Genomic DNA, 15,866 nt, shown 5'->3' with positions numbered 1-15,866 from the left:
CAGTACGTAATGAAATGCCAATGAATTATACTCTTGTTATTGAACCGTTTGATTGTTGGGGATTTGACTTCATGGGACCTTTTCCCTCTTCAAAAGGTAACACTCATATACTTGTTGCCGTTGATTATGTTACTAAATGGGTGGAAGCCATACCTACAAAAAGTGCCGATGGTGAGACCTCTTTAAAAATGCTTTTAGATATTATTTTTCCTAGATTTGGAGTACCTAGATATATTATGACCGATGGAGGTTCTCATTTTATTCATGGAGGTTTTAGAAAAACTCTTGCTAAGTATGGTATTAATCATAGAATTGCTTCCGCTTATCATCCTCAAACTAGTGGTCAAGTAGAGTTATCAAATAGAGAGATTAAATCTATCTTGCGTAAAACCGTTAATAAATCTAGAAAGAATTGGGCTAGTAAATTGAAGGATGCACTATGGGCTTATAGAACTCGCTTATAAAAACCCCATGGGAATGTCACCTTATAAAATGGTTTACTTGGAAAAGCTTGTCATTTACCTTTAGAGTTAGAACACAAAGCTTATAGGGTCTGTTAGAGAATTAAATAAAGATCCTAAACTTGCCGGTGATAAGAGGTTGTTACAATTAAGTTCTCTAGATGAATGGAGAAGCGAAGCTTATGAAAATGCTAAACTCTTTAAAGAAAAAGTTAAAAAATGGCATGATAGGAGGATCATCAAAAGAGAGTTTAATATTGGGGATAAAGTCCTATTGTATCGGTCTCGTCTCGCATTCTTTGCAGTGGAAATTACTCTCGAAATGGGAAGGACCATATGTTGTCGAGGAGGTGTATCGCTCAGAGCAATCAAGATTAGCTCTCTCCAAGGCAATGCTACGCAAGTGGTGAATGGACAAAGACTCAAGCATTATATCTCGGGTGATTCTTACAATGTTGATGTTGATATTATTCGAGTGGAAACACCGGAAGCTTTCATCAAAGGACAAATTGACAGTCTGCCAGAACTCAACTTCGAATAGGTAACAGTACTGGTAATGAAAAGTACGCAATTTATTTTCCGAACTATATTTTTGCTGTTTTTGGAAAATATGAGAAATTACGAGTTCGAAACGGAGTGGAAAGGACGCACGAGGGCGTGGCACCATAGGCCGGCGCGGCCTGACCTGGGCCCGCGCCGCCCTATGGTTTGGCCGCCCCGTCGCCCCTTTCCGACTCTGGTTCGATCTGGTACTTTCCTTTTGCCGAGAAAATTTTTGCTATATAATTCCCCGGACCCCTGGAGGTCCGTATATCGTGTTTTCGACGTGTTTTGCTTCGAGCTGTTTCTGCCAGGACCTGTTTTCAATCTAGGAGCACCATGGCCTCCGACAACAAGGGCAAAGGACCTTCGAAGGAAGAAGTGAAAAGGGTGTCGTCAAAGCAGGAGCAACAAGCTGTGGGGAGTAAGCAAGTCTTGGTGGGATCTGTTGATACTCGTCGTTCTTTCTCTCATAACTTGCAGGGACCCTTACCCCCTGCTCTCGGCCTCGACTCTTTCCCTGCACTGGAAGAAGCTCTACGGACTACCGATGAGTTTTGTGGTCAATACCGGGCTCTAAAAAGAGAAGTGGAGATACTCAGGGAGGAGAATCACCGACTCCGTAGAATGTTGGGATACTACTTGATGCCCGTTACGGAGTTCGCCATCGCCGACTTCGGATAACAATGAATCTCTTCGAGATTTAGTGCGGATTTGCTAAGCCGAGAAGCCGAAGCCGAAGGAGATCCGTAAGAAGCGCATGAGGGATTCATCACCACCATCACCGGAGGAGTAATCCATCATCGGTATTGGCATCCCCTTGGTTTGTTCCAAGCTTGGGGAGTGCCGCGGTATCACATTATCACTATCTTTTACTTTTATTGTCAAGTAGTGTCATATCATGAGTAGGGAAGTTATCATATGAGATGGGTTGCGTTTGGAAGTATCTCTCCTTTAGTTGTCTATGTATCCCTTGGTGCGAGTTATCGATATGGAATATTAATGAGAAGTCTTATCATTTACATATTGCACATCTTATTTTAGTTTGCACTTTCTCGCCATATGATTCGTCTTGTTGTTAGTATAGGTATCACTTTGGGAGCATTGAATAAATCTATTTGGTTTTGGCAAACTTAGCATTGGTCAATAGCAACAACGCTTTGAGGTTTAAATAGAAAAGAGAAATACATGTAGATGTTTCATTGTCTTTCTTGTTAGCTCATAGCTCATTATTCTGAAGTTAAAATTGTTTGTGCTTACAAGGAAGATGCATGATTGTTTCTATCATATGTATATTTGTTTGTTTCCCTCGACTCTTATGCTTGCTAATTAACCTTGCTAGCCAAAGACCTGCACTGAGAGGGAATACTTCTCGTGCATCCAAACCTTAACCCAAACCTATGTCATTTGTGTCCACCATACCTACCTACTCGCATGGTATTTTCCGCCATTCCAAGTAAATACTTCATGTGCTACCTTCGAACAATTCAAAACTTATTACTTCTTATTTGTGTCAATGTTTTATAGCTCATGAGGAAGTATGTGGTGTTTTATCTTTCGGTCTTGTTAGGCAGCCTCCACTAATGGACTAGTGGCTTCATCCACTTATCCTATAATTTTGCAATAAGAGCCGGCAACGGGGTTCCCAGCCCCAATTAACTAACTTTCATTAATAATTCTCTTCACATATTTTGCCCCGATTCATCGGTAAGCAACTTAATTTTGCAATAGACACTCCTCCATGGTATGAGATTGTTGGAAGGCACCCGAGGATTCGGTTAGCCATGGCTTGTGTAAGCAAAGGTTGGGAGGAGTGTCAACCCTTAAATAAACTAAAATACATGTGTAAACAAAAGAGAAGAGGGATGATCTACCTTGCTCGGTAGAGATAACGTCCTTCATGGGAGCCGCTCTTTGGAGGTTTGTTTGGCAAGGGGGTTAGAGTACCCGCTACCGGTCGTTGACAACAACAAACACCTCTCAAAATGTTACTTTTATTATCTTTATATGATTTTAAAACTGAAAAAGCTCTAGCACATGATTTAATCCTCGCTTCCCTCTGCGAAGGGCCTCGTCTTTTACTTTATGTTGAGTCGGTAAACCTATTTCTCTCCATCTCAAGCAAGCATTTGAGTAGTTGTGATCAAACCATTATATTGTGATTTGCTACATCATGTCTTTTATTCTTCCTTGTTTAGTACAAGTTTTATCTCGAATGAATATAGCTTTGCAAGTTATCAATGATTATGAAGAGACCATTATGATTGAGTATGCAAGATTACCATCAGTCGTTAATATGAGAGCACCTTGCTCAATAGATGAATATAATTTGTTAAATGTTCTCTGACCAAGAACAAAGTTTGCCATCACCAATTATGATTCCTTATGCACCTTTACTTGTGACTACCTTATACTTGTTTCAAGATTGAGTTATATGAAGAAGTTGTTTACTATAATGTCTTGTGAGAATGAATATGATGCTTCTTGTCCGTATTTTGTTTATCGACTCTTCACTCCATAAACATGTGGTCATGTCTATCGAGTTCGGTTTCGCTTGGGGACAAGCGAAGTCTAAGCTTGGGGGAGTTGATACGTCCAATTTGCATCACTATTTTATATCATAATTTGTCTGTTATTCATTGATATATTTCATATTGGGACACAATACTTATGTTATTTCATCTATTTTGCATGTTTCATCATTATTGGAGGATTGAACACCGGAGCCGAGATTCCGCTGGAAAAAGCACCGTCGAACGCAATATTTCGGAAGATCAACTCGGAAGGAAATTATACCAAAAATCCTATTTTTCAAGATGACGAAGGAAGCCAGAAGGAGGGGCCAGGAGGAGCCAGGGTGGGCCCACACCCTAGGGCGGCGCGGCCCATGCCCTGGCCGCGCCGGCCTATGGTCTGGGGGGCCCACGACCCCTTTCGCCTCCTTTTCTTCGCGAAAACCTTCGTCCCGAAAACCTAAGCCAGAAGGGGTACCTCGCGAAGAGTTACGGCCGCCTCGCGGGGCGGAGAACACCGAGAGAGAAAAGAGCTCTCCGGCGGGCGAGGAATCCGCCGGGGAAATTCCCTCCGGGAGGGGAAATCGACGCCATCGTCACGCGTCATCGAGCTGGACATCATCTCCATCACCATCATCATCATCTCCACCATCATCACCGCCATCTCCTCCGCAAGCACCTCGTCACCGCCGTAGCAATTTGGGTTTGATCTTGATTGTTTGATAGGGGAAACTCTCCCGGTATCTATTCATACTTGTTGTTGATGCTATTGAGTGAAACCATTGAACCAAGTTCATGTTCAGATTGTTATTCATCATCATATCACCTCCGATCATGTTCCGTATGATGTCTCGTGAGTAGTTCGTTTAGTTCTTGAGGACATGGGTGAAGTCTAAATGTTAGTAGTGAACTATGGTTGAGTAATATTCAATGGTGTGATATTTAAGTTGTGGTGTTATTCTTCTAGTGGTGTCATGTGAACGTCGACTACATGACACTTCACCATTTATGGGCCTAGGGGAATGCATCTTGTATTCGTTTGCTAATTGCGGGGTTGCCGGAGTGACGAAACTCGAACCCCCGTTGGTATATCGATGCGGGAGGGATCGCAGGATCTCGAGTTTAAGGTCTGTGGTTAGATTTATTCTTAATTACTTTCTTGTAGTTGCGGATGCTTGCAAGGGGTATAATCACAAGTATGTATTTAGTCCTAGGAAGGGCAGTACATTAGCATAGGTTCACCCACACAACACTTATCATAACAATGAAGATTATTTAGCCGTATGTAGCGAAAGCACTAGACTAAAATCCCGTGTGTCCTCGAGAACGTTTGGTCATTATAAGTAAACAAACCGGCTTGTCCTTTGTGCTAAAAAGGATTGGGCCACTCGCTGCAATTATTTCTCTCGCATTTTACTCACTCGTACTTATTTCATCTGTTACATCAAAACCCCCTGAATACTTGTCTGTGAGCATTTACAGTGAAACCTTCATCGAAACCGCTTGTCAACACCTTCTGCTCCTCGTTGGGATCGACATTCTTACTTATCGAAGATACTACGATACACCCCCTATACTTGTGGGTCATCAGTCTTCAGCGACCATGTTCTTGCCGGGTGACGGACAATAGCCCACCGAGCTTGGAGCACACTAAATCCACGCTCCACATCTTACTTGCAAGCCTCTTGCATCTTGGCAAACCTTCTCGTCTTCTCGGAGTTTGGATTACGGACAGTCTTCACCAATGTGGCCCAGTCAGGGTAGATGCCATCAGCAAGATAATATGGCTTGTCATATGCATTTCCATTGATCTCATAGCTCACACGGGAGCTTTGTCTTGCATGAGCCTTTCGAAAACCGGTGATCGGTGCAACACATTGATATCATTGTTGGAACCGGCCATGCCAAAGAATGAATGCCAAATCCATAAATCTTGAGATATGACAGCTTCAAGAATGACAGTCCGTCCCTCCTCATGCCCGTTGTACCGACCCCCGCCATCCAAATGGACAGTTTTTCCACTCCCGGTGCATGCAATCTATGCCGCCAATCATTCCTGGGAAGCCTCTAGACTCGTTGATAGATAGGAGGCGCCTTGTATCCTCAACGGTTGGCTCCCTACGGTAATACTCTCCGAACACGGCAATCACGGCTCGGCAAAACCCGTACATGGACTCAAGGCGGGTGCTCTCACCCATTCGAAGATACTCATCGAATATATCGGCAGCCATTCCATATGAGAGCATGCGAATAGTCGCGAGCATTTTTGGTAGGAGGTGAAGCCTAGCGCACTCGTTGCATCGGGCCCGCATTGGAAGTAGGGGTCGTAGTTCCCGACGCCCGTAGAATGACCAAGAACGAGTCCCTTGACATCCTGTATCGACACCGGAACTATTTTTCCGGGAAAGATCGGATTGGTGAGGTGGAAGTAGTCCTTGTGGAGGCGGGCCTGCCTCGCCACTCGTTGCGCGGCGGGTTTTCGAGCGCCCTTCACGCAGCCCCGGTGCTCGCGGCCCGGGTTTGAGGTGAACTCGTGGATCATGGAGGCCGCAGTAGTTGCCAATGTGTGCGCCGACCGATCGGACTCGTCGTCCGAAGAGAAGTCAACGATCTCCGCGCGGAACTTCTCCACCATATGCCACGCGTCCATCCGCGTCGATACGAACCGTTGATTAATGGCCGCGCACAAATCGCGCCGAAAAACGAGAAGGAACCTACCGGCGCAATAGGTCGAACATGTCGTGGGCGGCGCGGAAGGGCGGCGCAACCGGCAACGTTCGCCCGAAAACGGCGAGGTTCGCGCGGAGCCAACCCCGAGTACGATCCTGCTCTCCCGCGCGACAACAACGGTGCCGGCGGCGAGTATCGCGGCGCTGCGGCGACGGCGGGGATTGGGGCGGGGCGTCGCACTAGGGCACCAACGAGGGTGAAAAAGAAATCAGGTCGAAGCGGTCGATTTTGCTCTCGCTGACTTGCGGGACCGGGTAAGAAATGGAGGACGCTCGGCGCGTCCGCCAAGCGTCCGCGGAGACGCAAACCTGGCGCATATTTGGGCCAGGTTTGCGTCTCCGCGGACGGACGGCCACTTTGCGTCGCCCCGCTGGAGCAGGACCCAGACGCATTTCCGGTCACGGCGGACGAAAACGGTCGCTCAGCGACCATTTGCGTCGCGCCGCTGGAGATGCCCCTTATACTGTACGGAGTATTTGATACCGCGCCGCCTCTCGGAATCCAGAACAAAAAAGCCCAAGGATCAAATACAAATACGGAGTAAAAATTATTGTCTGAGCCCAGGCCCCACATGTCAGCATCACCTGGTTCGTATATAGACAGCCTGCCCCGCGTCCCGTGCTCAGCCTGTACCGTCCCGTCCTGCTTCTTCGTCCAACTGCAACCGGCCAACCAGCCAAACCCTAGAACAAACAGACCGAGCCGGCCACCGCCGCCGCCGCCGCGTCGCATGGCCGAGTACGAGGAGCGCTACGAGGGCAACGGAGACCCCTCCGCGGGTGCCTTCACCGGGGGTTCCTCACCGGCCAAGCCTCCCGGGTTCTCCGACCAACCAGACGGCCCTTCCCAGGTGCGTTCTCTGATCCGCTCGATCCGAGTGGCGAGTGGTCGACTAGTTGAACCGTAAGACATGTGTTGATTAATATGGACGTTGGAGTGGATACATCTCGAACCTGCTGCGCTCACTACTGCTGATGGGTCATGGGAACGAGTTACTGCATTTTATTATATAGCCTAGCTCAAATTGTTTTTTTTTTTTGCGGGTAGCTCAAATTGTTTTTGGTGATATTTTCTTTTATGAATTTTCTGGATGCATTGCTTCGTTAACCATTATCATTGGCGGTGAAATGCTACACGCAAGCTCTAAATTCTGTCTTGATTTTCTGTGGGTGTATTTGTATGTTGCTAGTTGGGGTAATGGTGTGTATTGATGGCTCTAAATAGCAAATATTTTGCATGTGTTCCTTCATTATGCCTACATCATAGCATCCTTACAGAAAATCATTCTTATTCTAAAAGATTTCTGACTAACATTTTTCTTCTCTTTTGCCCCCGGCAGGAGGTTCAACCACATGAGGGAAGGTCGTCAAAGTCTAGAGAGAGGGACAGAGGGCGAGAGAATGACAAGGAGCGTGACAGAGACCATGGAAGAGATAGAGAAAGGGGCCGGGAGAAGGACAGGGAGAGGGACCGAGGTGACCGTGACCGGGAACGTGACCGGCACCATAGGGAACACCGTGAAAGAAGTGAAAATAGGGAGCACCGTGAAAGAAGTGAAAATAGGGAGCACCGGGAAAGAAGTGAAAAACGGGAGCACCGCGAAAGAAGTGAGAAAAGGGAACACCGCGAAAGAAGTGAAAAAAGGGAGCACCGTGGCCGTTCTGATGACCATGACCGTCATCGGAGCCGTGACCGCGATGTCGAAAGGTACTGTCTCCGACCTTCCATGGATCTAGTTATGTTAGTTCCAGTATGATGACTTATGATTTCTAGGCAACTATGTTAACTTTTCATCTATGTGACCCACAAGGCTGTTTTCTGATTTTTGAAGATTTAGCTTGATGTAAAATTTAGCTTGCCCTAGTGTTGCTTTTTTTTTGTGGGGTGTGTGTTTACAAGTTACCTTTTGAAGCTGGTCTCCGGTAAACTTGTTTGTCTGTAGAAACTGTCGTTTATGATTCCGCATAGAAATCGTTTAGCTGGATACTTAATTTATATCCTTAAGTTGCCTAATGAACTAGGTGACGTTAAATGTAGGTATTTGTACGCTGGGGTATAGCCATCTGGTTGCTGTGGTGGTTAATAGTTTCTTGGTAATGTATGCAATGATTTTCAATGTTCGATCATAACCAAGTGTAACTATAATACCCCCTCAACTAAACAACAACACAATGCCTTTTGTCCCAAGAAAGTTGGGGTAGGATACATATGAAACCCAACAGAAACTTATGGAAACCATAAAATAAAGGGTAGAAAATTAAACAAAGCACAAGAAAGTAAATTAAGGTTCCGGCATGTGGATTGCTGATTTCCATGCAGTCCTATGGAAAGCCAAATCTCCAGGTGGTAGGTACTTTCCAATCCTTCCAGTCCCTGATTACCACCTCCTCCCATTTCAACTTTTGTCGCTGCCTGCCCCTCCTTGTCTTTTCCCTACCGTATAAAAATCCACACAATATTTTCTCCATCTTAAATAACTGGGTTTCATAGAAATGGCAGGTTTTTCGTTGTTTCACCAAGCCTATCACAACCCTCCTTTACCCTGGCTTGGGACCGCCTCTGCCCCCTCAATTTTATAAACATCTAGCCTTTAGCTCAAAACCTCCATAAGTTTGACTAAGAGTATTATCTAAGATATTGGATTATATATACATTAAACTATTTGCAGCGGCAGTGTGGCTGCGACTGGCAGGCTGGCAAGAAGTCGAAGGCCATGGACGCGTTGCAGGACAAGGATTTGAATCAGCCCGGAACCTGCAGGGGGGATTGTTTAGGATTAAAGGTGTCAGGCCTCTAGGACATGTTTGGCTTGAGCCTAAGTTCTCCCTACCAAATTGGCTAGCCAAAATTTGGCCAAGGTTTTGCTTGCCCTTGATTTGGTTAATGTTAGCAAGGAAAGTATAGTAGAGTTGGAAAGTTGGCACAGGCTTGCAAAAAAATTGTAACCATACAAATAATGACCAAAATTTTGTCTACGACTGAAAATTTTGTAATGTTGGTTTTGGACATCAACTAAACATATCACAATAGTTTAGTATTTTGTGCTGTGCTACGGTCATGGGCCTATGCAGCCACTGTATACAGATGTCATGTACTCCCTCTGTTCACTAATATAAGATGTTCTATCTTTTTGTGGATTCATCTATTTTTTTTATATGTATCTTGTCTACTCTTAGTGTGTAGATTCACTCATTATGATGTGTATCTAGCTCACTTTGAAATGTCTAAAACGTCTTATATTTGTGAAATAGGGAGTACCTATGTTCGAGACGAGCAAGAAAGAACCAAATCTGTTGTCTTCTGAACATTCCCTCATCTAGTATATGCCCATCACCCTCATAGGCACATTTGTTACCCACACATGCACACATTTGACTTAGGAAGGACTATATTATGCTATCATGCTGGATTTTATAAAATTTCAGGATAGGAATTAGTTGTGTTTTTCTTTGGAGATTGAAGTCCAAAAAGAAGTTTTCAGAGAACGTGAGGGAGTTTGCTTTAAATTTGTTGAGCCACCTTTTTGGTAGGTACCCCCCAAATGTTTGCTGTAAGGGCATCTCCAACGGGGCGACGCATTTTGGACGCCCAAATTGTCCGCGCGCGTCCGTGCGCGTCGGCCCGCGGACGCCGAAATGGTCGCTAGGCGCAAATTGTCCGTTTGCGTCGGGGGGCAACCCCAGCGGCCCGACGCATTTCTAACGTAGAATTGATATTTTGGAGAAACTTGCATGAACCCCTTCCCAAATTGCTTCCACAGCTGCCTATGCGAAGTTGATCGAACTAGTGTTTGATCATGCCATGCGAAGTATAAATCATTGTCCTCACATTTCTAAGTAGAATCGATATTTTGAAATTAGTGCAACAAGTTCGAACAAATTAAACATACAAACTGCGAGAACTTACAAATTTTAAACTAGCTACTTCTTTTTAGAAGGCCCCGCCTCGTCATCCTCACGGACGCTCTTCCTGCTCGTCACCTCCTCCGAAGAGGTACTGGCGGTCGACGCGTCGTCCGACGAGCTTGAGTTCCCCTCCGACGAGTGGTCATCGGGGTCTTCCTCGTCGTCGGTGAACGGATGACGAGCCTTCGCCTGCGCCCTCGCCCGGGCCCTTGCCTCCTTCCTTGCCGCCGCTGCCTCCTTGGCCGCCTCCTCCGCCTCCAGCCGTATCCACCTTGCGTCTGAATCCTCCTCCTCGTCCTGGCCGTCGTGGCCAACGGCGTCCCCCTCCTCCTCGCCCTCCATCGGCCGGGAGCTAGAGTTGCTCGGCGTGGCAGCTCTATCCCACCAATGCTGCCATCCCGGCGGCTTCCCCTCGCTGTCGGTGTCCAATGGCAGCGACAGGTTGCTCATGGCTTCACGTAGGTGGCACGCCGGTGTTGGAGATGAAGATGAATGACAGGCCGGTTGGAGATGAATTAGCGCAGGCGCAGGGGGTCTTATTGAGCGGGGATAATGGCGACACGTATAACGAAGAGGTCTGCGGTTGCTCTTCCGCGGCGGTTCGGCGCGGTTGCCACTCCGGCGGTTGCCCTCCCCGGCAGTTGTTGTGCTTTAATTCGCGCCGGCTCGAGCCAGGGTCGCTGCCAGGCGGGCCCGTGGGAGAAGTGAGCGGACGCTCGGCGCGACCGCGCAGCGTCCGCGGAGACGCAAACGTGCCTGCATCTTTGCGCCACGTTTGCGTCTTCGCGGATGGCCCGGACACTATGCGTCGCCCTGCTGGAGCAGGGTGCTGGCGCATTTCCGGTCCGCGCGGACGCAAACGGTCGTCGCCCCGTTGGAGATGCCCTAACCTTTGTGAGGATGTTGTTGCATTATAGTTAAAATCTCTTGTCCTAAGCTCAAATGGAATTTCCTGCTTAATCAACCGTTTCTTTTGGGACAGAAATATCAAAGTTCTTTTTCTGGTGAAATTGTTTGTTATAATAGAATACTAGCCTAGTATCCTCCATGAATTTCTATCTTATATGCCACTTGCTCTATAGTAATCTGATGTATGCTGTGATAATTGGTAATGCAGAAGAGACCGTGACAGAGATGGTCATCGCAGGCATCGCTCACGCTCCCGTTCAAAGGGCCGTGACCGCAGATCCAGATCTCGTTCACGTTCTCGTTCCAAGAGGTATGTGTTACATTTATGAGTCGGCATCCCGAGGGAGACAAACCATAATTTCCTTTTGAGATCTGTCGACAAATGCTATTCTTGTAGGCATATTTTTTCTTTGTTTTTTTACTTCTGTAAACTGAACGAATGCATTGGATGTTAATTGTTAATACGTTTTTAGTCAATGCATATCTTTTCGGACATGATCTGTTCTTTATAATATACCTGATTTGCTGGTTCTATTTTTTCTTTCTCTCGTACCCTAAACCCTAAACTGTGTTATTTCCTTTTTGTTTAACAACTTGTCTCCTGCATCATTACAGCAAGCGGGTGAGTGGATTTGACCAGGGACCATCACAAGGCGTTCCTTTAGTTACTCCTGGTGTGACCCCAGGTATGCGAGGTTTTACTTTTGCATTTTTACATATGTTATTCCATGCTTAGGACTTCAGAAGATGCTCTGTTAAGACACTGCAAAGCAGCTATAGTGCATAATTATTATATAAAAAAAAATGCAACTTCTGAAATGACTACAATCGTTCATTTTCACTGTAGTGCCACTAATACGCTTGCTTTGCTATTAACTTTTATTTAGCAACGATTTTTCAAATAATTGTTCCCACAAATGCCGATCACGGTCCTTTCAGAAATGTAGCAGAGCTGTAATTTACAAGTCCAACATATTATTGAAGATTTATCTTTTGCCTGAGGTTGTTTAGGAAAAGTCTGGCAACTGACCCCTTTCTGACTGTCACCAGAAATTGGGTAAGCTCTGGTAACTGGCCCCATTCTGAGAGCTGGAGTCCTACAGTTTAGTTCCAGTAGATGCCTTGGAAGGCATGGTTATCATTTTACAGGATTGGTGTTTTCTTACAGAAAAACCTGTAAATTTGCATCTTATTCTACACAGTATCTTGGACTGAGCAGCACTTCTCTTTTTGGCCGTTCTTGGTTTTTGTTTGTTGTGTTTTCGTATGGGTAGGAAAACAATCTTGGTCACTTTGTCCAACAACTGCCAATGGAATGAGTGGACTACCGTATATAACTGTACAAGGAGAAAACATCTGTTTGGTTTGATATCTTGTTCCGTCTTCAACTAGTTACTAGTATTACCCTCTGGATGATTCATAATTATTAGTTGTAGTCTTTTGTTTCCTCGAACATGTGCAATTAAAAATTCTATGGATTCTGTGTGAAATGGATCTATGCTAGATATACAATGATTTTGAATTTGTTTATATTTCCATGGTAATCACTTGTTTGCCGGTAAGGAAATCTCTCTTGATGAATCGCAGGTCAGCTGCCTGCAGTTGCCCCTCTTATTCCTGGGATGCTTCCAAACATGTTCAATTTCACTGCTCCTACACAGGTGATTTCTAGTTTCCTTTCAAGGTTTTGTTCTGTCACCATCAGATAATCTGATTAGCTCTGTTTTGTAACTTATCTGGCGGAGACGTATGAACTCAATTATTCTTTTTTTTGTACTTCCTAACCTTTTCTATTTGTATCAGTTCAATCCTCTAGCTATGCAGCCACAAGCCATGACACAACAGGTATATGGCTTGCCTTATTGCTGGTACTCCCATCATATTTGAGTTTCATTCTGTGATCTAACATAATGGTTAACAATCCTTTTCTTAGGCTACTCGGCATGCTCGGCGTGTATATGTTGGTGGACTTCCTCCAACTGCTAATGAGCAAGTAATTACTTGATTAACTTGCTTTTCTTGATTGTCTTTCCATCCTGTTGTGGCATGCGCTTATTATTTTGGTATTCTTTCTGCAGACAGTTGCTATATACTTCAATCAAGTTATGGCTGCTATTGGAGGAAACACAGCTGGTCCTGGTGATGCTGTTCTTAATGTATACATAAACCATGACAAGAAATTTGCTTTTGTGGAGATGAGGTCCGTGGAGGAAGCAAGCAATGCAATGGCCTTAGATGGTATAATGTTTGAGGGAGCACCTGTGAAGGTCAGAAGGCCAACAGATTATAATCCTTCTCTGGCTGCTGCACTGGGTCCAAGCCAGCCAAACCCCAATCTCAACCTTGGTGCTGTTGGCTTGACACCTGGCTCAGCCGGAGGTTTAGAAGGCCCTGACCGCATCTTTGTTGGTGGCCTCCCTTATTACTTCACCGAGGCTCAAGTGCGGGAGTTGCTTGAATCCTTTGGACCATTGCGAGGATTTGATCTTGTGAAGGATAGGGAGACAGGCAACTCGAAAGGATATGCCTTCTGTGTATACCAGGATCTTAATGTCACTGACATTGCCTGTGCTGCCCTTAATGGTATCAAGATGGGAGACAAGACCCTCACAGTTAGGCGAGCAAATCAAGGCACTTCTCAACCAAGGCCAGAGCAAGAAACCATCCTGTTGCAGGCACATCAGCAATTGCAGATGCAGGTAAAACTCAGCTCTTGAAAAAATTACTGTTTTACAAAATGACAATGAGTTTGTATTCTCCTTCCAATTCCTGACTGTTACTTTCTGAGCAGAAAATCATGCTCCAAGTTGGTGGAGCTCTACCGACAAAGGTGGTATGCCTGACCCAGGTCGTTTCAGCAGATGAACTGAGAGATGACGAGGAGTACGAGGACATTTTGGAAGACATGAGGGAAGAAGGGCGCAAATATGGTAAACAACATGAAAATTACGAACTAGTTCTCATCTCGTCTTGAACACTTGCATTCTGTTCTTACCATTGTGTTCAGTTACTGAACCTGTTTTCTTTTGTGTGTTTGTCTTTTTGTGTGTCTTTTTTGTAGTCCACATAAATGCCATTGCAGAGTCTTTAATAGTCCGACCTCATGCAATATTGGCAATCGGGCCTAACCTACAGAAGACACACTATTCTTTTTCAATTGGATTTGATTGATCATATATCATCTCTATTCCTTGTCTATGTATGTACTCACTAACACTTTGGACAGGTAACCTGGTCAAAGCTGTGATCCCACGACCTGACCCCAGCGGTGCTGTTGTTCCTGGAGTTGGAAAGGTGAGTTCTGATTTTACTATTAATTCAGCGTTGATAGGGGTTGATCACACGCAATGTTGAAGAAATCGTTAATCTTAACTTATCGGTCGGCCTTAAAATGAAGATTAATCGCTTATCAAGCGATTAATCGATTTTATCGGTCAGCCATTTATCGGTTTATTTTTTTGTAAATCCTAATTTTCAACACTAAAATTTCTATAATATGCTATGCAAAAAATAATATTTAAGCATTGCACATAAGTATTACCTTGATTCCTTGCATTTGAATCAATAATAATGGAAAATTTGAGCTAATGCACAATTCTACAAAACCATAGGATGAAAATATCGACTACCATAGCAAATGTCATTGAAATTTCTCTGACAATCGGCCGAAATATCGGTCGTGAGATTGAAAATCGGGGGAAATATCGGCTCTCATAAAGAAAATCGGCCGAAATATCGGTGGAGCGATAAACTGGCCGATATGCCAAAATCTTATCGGTTACCACCCGATTCACGATAAATCGGCCGATAAATCGGCATCTCGGATGATTTTTAGATCAATGATCACACGTAGAATTATTTTGATCCATCTGACTTACCTGTCCGTTGTTCCAGGTGTTTTTGGAATATGCAGATGTTGATGGCTCGACCAAGGCAAAGACCGGGATGCATGGCAGAAAGTTTGGTGGGAACCAGGTGGTAGCAGTTTTCTACCCTGAGGACAAGTTTGCGGAAGGAGATTATGATGATTAGATGAAATCCTCTGCATAGTTGTCACCCATATCTCTGTGTTTACTTAGTTTTCAAGTTGCATCGTTTTGTGTGTTCGTGGAACCATCTGCCGGATATATGATCTGAACTTTGTTGGACAAGTACATTTGTGCTTCTGCCTTCTATGAAAATTCGAGTTTAGGCTCCTTGGTACGACTGGTTGTACAAATTTGGTCAAGGATTTTTTTTTGAGTTACTACTCACTCTGTTCATTGGTTGCAGCAGGGTGTTCTCATTCCCTATCTGATATCCGAGAAGGTAGTTTCATGGAAGATATATTTACCTTTTATTATGGACAAGGATGGGCAAGTTTTGGTAATTTCCACTACCCTTTCTTTACGTGTTTGGTTGGTGAAATTGTTACTTAACCTGATTATGCTGGTAACAGATGACGTTAAAACAAGTTTGGTCCGGTTGATCTGGTAACTTGATTCGCTTGCATGCTGGTAACAGATGACGTCCTCTGTTGGAAGACACAAAAGTATACTTTCTTGTTTTAACGTCATCTGTTACTAGTGTAATCAGGTTACCTTACAATTTCACCAACCAAACACGATCCTACAAGTAATTCAATATCGGGAGAGACTGTTCTTATCCTAGTGCCACCTGTTTCCTTTGGCTGAAGTTGGTCGTCCATTTCGATTCCAGATGTTGCCCAATAGATTATAGCTTGTAATTTCTAAAAGCAAGCACGGCTCTAATTGTGCCTGTAGAGATTGGATTAATAGTGTAGGGAAGTGGGGTTGTGATTTACATTT

The 15,866-nt window shown here is 44.7% G+C and overlaps 1 protein-coding gene across 3 annotated transcripts; it reads left to right on the top strand.

Moving 5' to 3' along the window:
- Positions 1-6,924: 6,924 nt before the first annotated feature.
- LOC124703036 (splicing factor U2af large subunit A) lies at positions 6,925-15,304 on the top strand. Of its 3 annotated transcripts, XM_047235245.1 has the most exons (11): positions 6,925-7,094; positions 7,584-7,951; positions 11,267-11,368; positions 11,674-11,744; positions 12,646-12,719; positions 12,862-12,903; positions 12,992-13,051; positions 13,137-13,757; positions 13,850-13,988; positions 14,285-14,352; positions 14,953-15,304. In XM_047235245.1, exons 1-11 carry the CDS (start codon positions 6,975-6,977, stop codon positions 15,088-15,090), a joined length of 1,803 nt encoding a protein of 600 aa, XP_047091201.1. In that variant the 5' UTR covers positions 6,925-6,974; the 3' UTR covers positions 15,091-15,304. The 3 variants fall into 3 exon arrangements, with proteins under 3 accessions (XP_047091201.1, XP_047091202.1, XP_047091203.1); XM_047235246.1 differs by lacking the exon at positions 14,953-15,304 and having other exon boundaries at positions 14,120-14,338; XM_047235247.1 differs by lacking the exons at positions 6,925-7,094; positions 7,584-7,951; positions 11,267-11,368; positions 11,674-11,744 and adding an exon at positions 11,774-12,417.
- Positions 15,305-15,866: the final 562 nt, after the last annotated feature.

The sequence above is a fragment of the Lolium rigidum genome, chromosome 3 (assembly GCF_022539505.1).
Source record: "Lolium rigidum isolate FL_2022 chromosome 3, APGP_CSIRO_Lrig_0.1, whole genome shotgun sequence".
In the NCBI taxonomy this organism is placed as follows: Eukaryota; Viridiplantae; Streptophyta; class Magnoliopsida; order Poales; family Poaceae; genus Lolium; species Lolium rigidum.
This window is presented reverse-complemented; position numbering and strand designations above follow the sequence as displayed.